The following is a 7115-nucleotide window of genomic DNA, read 5'->3' as shown; positions in this document are numbered from 1 at the left end:
TTTAGTCTACGCTAAACAGTTTGTTTTTATTAACAGACGCACCTTGCCTGCATAGGAAGTTTATTGGTAAAGGCAAAGTAACCCTTTAAAGATACAATATCTACAAATGGCATTCAAATATGTTGTCTTCACATTTTTATAAGTCCTCAAATAATAAATAATTTGAATTGTTTTTACATATTTATAACTGACTTGTTCTACATCTATCTGTTGATTTTTCAGGATAGAAAGCAGAAACAATGGGTGACTGGAGTTTTCTGGGAAGACTATTAGAAAATGCACAAGAACACTCCACTGTTATTGGAAAGGTCTGGTTGACCGTTTTATTTATCTTCAGAATATTGGTTTTAGGAGCAGCAGCAGAAGAAGTGTGGGGGGATGAACAGTCGGACTTTACTTGCAACACCCAGCAACCAGGTTGTGAAAATGTCTGCTATGACAAAGCCTTTCCAATTTCTCACATTAGGTTCTGGGTACTCCAAATTATTTTTGTCTCTACACCCACCCTCATTTACCTGGGCCATGTCCTGCACATTGTGCGGATGGAAGAAAAGAAAAAAGAGAAGGAGGAGGAGCTAAAGAAGTGCATTAAAGATAATGATGAGAAGGAACTGCTCCTCAGGAAGGGTGTTGAGAAGAAGGAGAAACCCCCAATCAGAGATGAAAGGGGTAAGATAAGAATAGGAGGTGCACTCCTCCGCACTTATGTCTTCAACATTATTTTCAAAACTCTGTTTGAGATTGGCTTTATTGTAGGGCAGTATTTCCTGTATGGCTTTGAGCTGAAGCCCCTCTACCGTTGTAACCGTTGGCCTTGCCCCAACACCGTGGACTGTTTCATTTCCAGGCCGACAGAAAAGACCATTTTCATTATATTTATGCTTGTAGTGGCTTGCGTGTCTCTTTTGCTGAATATGTTAGAGATATATCATCTGGGGTGGAAGAAACTCAAGCAAGGTATGACTAACAGATATATTCCGGACCCTGCTTGCAATAAAGCAGATCCTCCTAGTCCTCTGCCACGAACTGCTCCGCCAAATATGGCTTTCCCGCCGTATTATACTGATGCAGCTGCTGCCCCTCCAACTATGCAACATGTATATGCTAGGTCACCCATGTCCGATTTTAAGATGACATCACTAACAGAAGAGCCTCTTGACCCATCCTACTTCAGTGGTCATCTTGATCATCATACATTAGCTAATGAACAGAACTGGGCCAACCTGGCAGTGGAGAGAGAAAGAAAACCTGGATCCAGCATTGCCAGTGCATGCAGTGCAACAACGTCTGCTCCAAGCAGTGTAAGAAATGAAGAGGCATGTGAGGCACCAGTGGTGTCAGGAAGTGGAACCAATTCAAGAGCAGAAGTGGATGACATACCAGCCACAACCACTGTAGAGATGCACCAGCCTCCCGTGTTGATAGACACAAGGAGGCTCAGCAGAGCAAGTAAATCAAGTAGTAGCAGAGCTAGGTCAGATGACTTAGCTGTGTAGCAATGGAGCTACCAAAAAAAAGAGAGAACCAAAGCTAACAGTGGAGAAATTCACTGGATATACGATAAAAAGAAGTATGAAAGAGAACCATGAAGCAAGAACCATATTATGATGACTTTATGAGTGTCACTGGTGTCTGTTTAGGCACCTCTGCCACTGAATGAGTCTCAAAAGGTATCATATGAAAATTAAGCAAGAGCTAGAGAAACAACAATAATGAAGGTGGCAAAGGCAGTTCTTAATCTTGTTATCCTTAGACCGAAGTTTGCTGTTATTGCACACTGTGAGTTGTAGATAGCACTTTGTTTTAGAAATTAGGTGTTAGAATTTTCAAGTGGATAGATGGTCACTTGCCTTTCTTAACTGCAGCAAATCAATTCACAGAACAAAAATAAAAACGACCACTAAATATTTAAGCCTCACAAAAAATGAGGCTGGGAAGAGAAAATTAAAAATACGTGAAGAGTAAACAGTGAAATGGATATACATTAGTGCAGCAAGTCATGTGTTATAAAGAAGGGCTTAAAATTATGTTTTTATTCCATTCTTCATCAGTTAAGGCACACCTTTGCTATGTTATTTGCCCTTTCATTGGCTACATGTGCAATAGTATGTTGGCTTGTGCAAGACACACAGCATAACAAAGTGATTTTTAATTCATTAGGTGGTAGTGTGCTTCATGTCTTCACAGTAATGTAATTTATCCTTGTATAAGATCAAATTTAAAAACATGCCGAGCCCATTCATTTCTGTTTGTGTATAAGACTAATGTTGTCTTGTTTGCTGTCTTTTAAATGCCATAAGAATAGGTAATGGTCTCTTCAGAATTTTGAGAAAAAATCTAATATCCAGTTGCTTGTTGCTTAACTAAACCCATAATAATAACTTAGCGGTATATTTTATTATATAACCAATCAATTTCTGTTTTTTTAATGCCCTCATGTGGTTATTCCAAACAATTATTATTTTTATGAGAATGACTGATTTAAAAGTCCCCAAACAGATTAACATATGAATATTGCTACTTAGAACCACACTACTTAAAGTATATGTACACCATATGGTTAACATATTAATATAATTCAAAAATCTCTTTCAATATTTTTAACTTAGCGTCATTCATCTAACTAGCACCTGGTGACCGTGCCATGAAGGTTCTCATTCACCCACATCCTGTTATAGAGTTGCTGTGTCTTTTTCCCAATTGTGCTCCAGCATTGTCACCCTATCATATCAGCTTCTAATGGAATTTACAAGCGACTGTTTTAACACACATTATGCGGGCATCATCCACTGTTGTCACAATTAGGAAACCCGTCCTGAGAAATGCTATGAAACTATTCTTGGATTGAAGTTCTGAAAAAAAGCAGTGGAAGATCAGCAGTGGGGATGAGTGAATCGGCTTGACTTTGCTTAGTGAACAGTTTCACAAATCCTGCTAGTTTGAAGTTCATGAACTTTGCAGTAAACCAAATTGGTGCAAATAGTGTTTTCAAAACTGGCCATTTGTAGGCTAATAAGCAACCTATTGTCAAACACAAGATGTAGAAAAGTGAAAAAAAAATGAATACAAGTGAGCACTAAGAAACCAATAAAAAGCAGCTGGCACAAACAATGATGAACCCATTCATCCACAAATAAATAAAAGTTCAGCACTAGATACTATAAATCATAAATGCCCATGTGATGTTCAAGATTAAATGAATAGAAATAATCATACAATGAAAAATATAAATACACCCAAAAAATTGTGATAAATAATCAAATGAATAAACAGTCCTAAGTGAGATATCCTGTGGAATATAGCAATGTGTCCTTGTAAACCTGAGAACATAAAGTGAAGTGACATTCGTGATAATCCTCCACCACTATGCACTCACCAGAGATAGCAATGAATAAAGCCTTGAAACAAACAATCTCTAGGGAATGTATGGCCCCTCCGCTATGGAAGAATCCTGCGATTTTGCAATATGGAATCCTCTGCTCATGGCTGGACTTGATAACCGAACAGTATCTGCTCATAATACCTGCACACTATCTCTATCCGATTCTCCATGTGGATTCTTCTATAGTGGAGGGGCCATATATTCCTTAGAGAGATTGTTTCAAGGCTTTATTCATTGCTATTTCTGGTGAGTGCATAGCGGTGGAGGATTATCATGGATGTCACTTCACTTCATGTTCGCTGGTTTTCAAGAACACATTGCCATATTCCACAGGTTATCTCACTTGGGACTGTTTATTCATTTGAATATTTATCACTAATTTTTTGTGTATTTATTTTTTTCATTGTATGATTATTTCTATTCATTTAATTTTGAACATCACATGGATGTTTATGATTTATAGTATCTAGCACTGCACTTTCTTGCTCATTTACAAGATGTAGAAAGCACTGCATATCCATTTAGGACATAGACATGCACATTGCCACATCACATGGGTGTGTTCATAATTGTGGCTCTTGTGACTCTGCTGACCATAGGCAGGGGCACTGCATTAAAGGTCGTTCCTTGTTTCTGAAAGTAAACCTGCTACTTGGCCGCTAAAATTTCTCGCCTTGTGAATCCTGAGGATATACTGTGAATCCAAATTTCAGCATCACTGAGATGCAACAAAGGCTGGATAAAATCTAATTTAATTAGATTAATATGACAACGGTTTATGATACACAGTTCACAGAGTAAATTAAATGTCATTCATTCAGGGTTTACATTAAATATACTTAAAAATATGCTGTCAATATATTAAAATCTGAACTATATATATATATATATATATATATATATATGGATTTCTTTGTGGGTGAGCACCTGGGCATTTATCTCAAACATAGAGTGCCATGGCTACCGTTGGAACTATGTTTATATTAATATTTATAATAAGTGATAAATGCAGAATAGTTAGGGAATTAAAAGGTAAACATGATTAATCATAAATAGACAATGTAATATATTTAAACTAGGAGCACTGCCATTAGTAATGATGTTTAGTAACCCATAGCAATCGGATTGAACGTTTCCTCATTTTAGTGTCCTCCGCACAATGAGGTAACTACTAATATTGTGGATATTTTATGTGACATATTGCACATAGCCATCATACTTATAAAATAGGGTACAGGATGAAAAGTATAAATTAGTAAGAAAAACAGTTTACCGTTAAATTTGGAGATGGTTAATTAATTTTGCTGAATGAATTCATCAAATAATACTGAGGCCATCTTTTTTTCCACTTTCATAGCACCTAAATGGCATTTAAAAGGGGCAAAGACAAAACTAAAAGTAATTATGTATGCTTAACTGATATTCAGTTGGGTTTTTTCAAATATTGAACATAAACACATCATCATTATTCAAACACCAAGATCATAAAGAAAGCAATTTTAATTTTAGGTTGTCTTGTGCTATTTTTTGTTGCTGAAATAGAATTAACAATAGGATGTGAACTTTGCTGTTTTCTGTTTGAGTTGGACTAACACATATTTTAAGTCAGCAGGACAATCTGCAATCTTTCAGGGAAACTCTGCAACTCTTAATACAACATAGTTTACATAGTTTAACTACTGTACATAATTTTTCACTTTATTACATGTCTAAGATGTAAAGTTAACACTTTGTTGGCTGTATGTGTTTTTAAGCACAAATGAAAATATAAGCTGTAAATTTCCACAAACACATGAAACTTGGAGTCATTTGTCACATTTCCTGTTACTCTTCAGTTGTACATTTTAGGAAATATTACCAGGTAAGCTTTTCATTGGCTTTTTTACTAAGGGTAAAAAGAAAATGGGTAAATTACTGTGGTAAACCTTTAGTAAATCAGCCCTATGTATTTAACTAATATTGCAATTAAGTTTTTATTGCAAATCTATATTGAATTTAAATTTTAAAAAATGTTGCACAAGGGGCATTTAAGAACAATAAACAATAATCTTCAATTATTTCAATTTGCTCATCCAAAATATATTTATTCTCTTTAAAACTTAAATCTTGTATGCTGTCATCTATTAACTTTATTAATGTTAATTAGGATATATTATTTCATAGCTTGGTAACGTAAATCTGGTAAACAACACTGTTTTCATGATACAGAAAAACTGAATTGTATAAAAAGCATGCACTTACTATAAAAGAGACATCAATCCTGACTTTCTTGAGTGCACAAAAAAGCTAACTTTATAGAGATGTTTATTATTTTTGTTAACTTGAATGTATTGATTGACCTAATACATCAACATGTTTACATACAAGATATGCACATCCAATTATAATGTGTTTTTTTTGCAATATCATTTTATGTATACAACAGTACATTTCATGTATCATTTTTTAAAATGTACTCAATTATTTTCATTAACTGTACTCTAGCAACAATTACTTGATAAGCATTTTGATATCTAATCAAATTAGGAGGCTAACAGATTAATTTGAATGAGCATTATAAAAATAGAAATATGAAATAAATTGTACATAAAAAGTAAATAGAACAAGTCTAAAACATTTCTAAGCATAGTGCTAACAAATGTAATGAGCTGTTAAGTACTAGTATGAAACAGAACAGAAAGAAAAATAGTTCTGTTTGAATTACAACAAGTCTCAAGGAATAGATTTAAAATAGGCTTGGTTAAATGTTTTTAAATGGGTCCAGGGTGTTCTGTCAAACAGTCTGTCATCTTATGGCGTTGTTTTTATAGCTATCATAAAAGGAAGATCTACAACTCACAGCTTTATGTTAATAGTTTGGTATGATACAGTAACAGCAGTATGATACAGAAAGTGTAAGGCATAATTCTAAACAATGCTTTTGGTTACAATGAAATTACATAATCTGCCACAGTACACCCTCCATCAATCAGATATTTTTTAACTGTATATTAGTGCCATTGAGATGTCTTATAGAATTTTAATGATCTTTGTGGCAGAATACTGTTCGGAAGACATAGCTACCAATTCTGCTAGTATTAATATTTAGAGAGCTTGTAGCAATTGAAGACAAAATCTTTATACAAATATACATTTCTAAACTGAAAATGGATGTCTTCTATATAAAGGAACACATACTGTATCATTAAACTTTTTTTAAAGGTAGATTTCTGCCCCTGGATAGAAGTTAATGTCAAGTTTGTTTGTTTTTTCAGATCAGTTGTCTTTAATACACAATGGAGGCTGATGTTACTTTTAGATAAGACTCTGGAACATTTAAGAAATTATCCTTCAGGCTGTGTGTATAGGTGGGCTGTTTAACCATATCTACCTTATTATATCAAGGGGTGATTTACTAAAGGCTTGTCAGTCCTATGTGCTTGTGTTTATATCAAGCAGCCGATCAGAGTATTAAAATATGCTTTTTCCCACATTTCCATGTGAGTAGATTAGCTATTTGAAGAAAACACCTATTTGCTTACGTGACATACCTTTTAGAAACCACTTACCAAATGGTAAAATGTTTTTTTAAATGAAATCTTAGAAAGAGTTGCACTTATAAAATTATAATAAATCACAATTATGTTCCCAATTATTTTAAAATTTCAGGTCAGGTCAATTTTAAGAAATTTGTCTACAAAGAAGATTAATTTATAAATGTACATTTACCAAAAATATGCATATGTTTAACCTA

At 34.3% G+C, this 7115-nt stretch overlaps 1 protein-coding gene across 1 annotated transcript; it reads left to right on the top strand.

Moving 5' to 3' along the window:
• The first annotated feature begins 239 nt into the window (after positions 1 to 239).
• GJA3 (gap junction protein alpha 3) lies at positions 240 to 1496 on the top strand. Its single transcript, XM_089685778.1, has one exon. It carries the CDS (start codon positions 240 to 242, stop codon positions 1494 to 1496), a length of 1257 nt encoding a protein of 418 aa, XP_089541904.1.
• Positions 1497 to 7115: the final 5619 nt, after the last annotated feature.

The sequence above is a fragment of the Staurois parvus genome, unplaced genomic scaffold, assembly GCF_062004578.1.
Source record: "Staurois parvus isolate SC_StPar_1 unplaced genomic scaffold, SC_StPar_1.0 ptg000387l, whole genome shotgun sequence".
In the NCBI taxonomy this organism is placed as follows: Eukaryota; Metazoa; Chordata; class Amphibia; order Anura; family Ranidae; genus Staurois; species Staurois parvus.
The sequence above is the reverse complement of the archived record's forward strand: the minus strand, read 5'-3'. Positions and strand labels throughout refer to the sequence as shown.

Coding starts and splice junctions, on each gene's coding strand:
- GJA3 (XM_089685778.1), top strand. CDS start 240: ATGGGTGACTGGAGTTTTCTGGGAAGACTATTAGAAAATGCACAAGAA.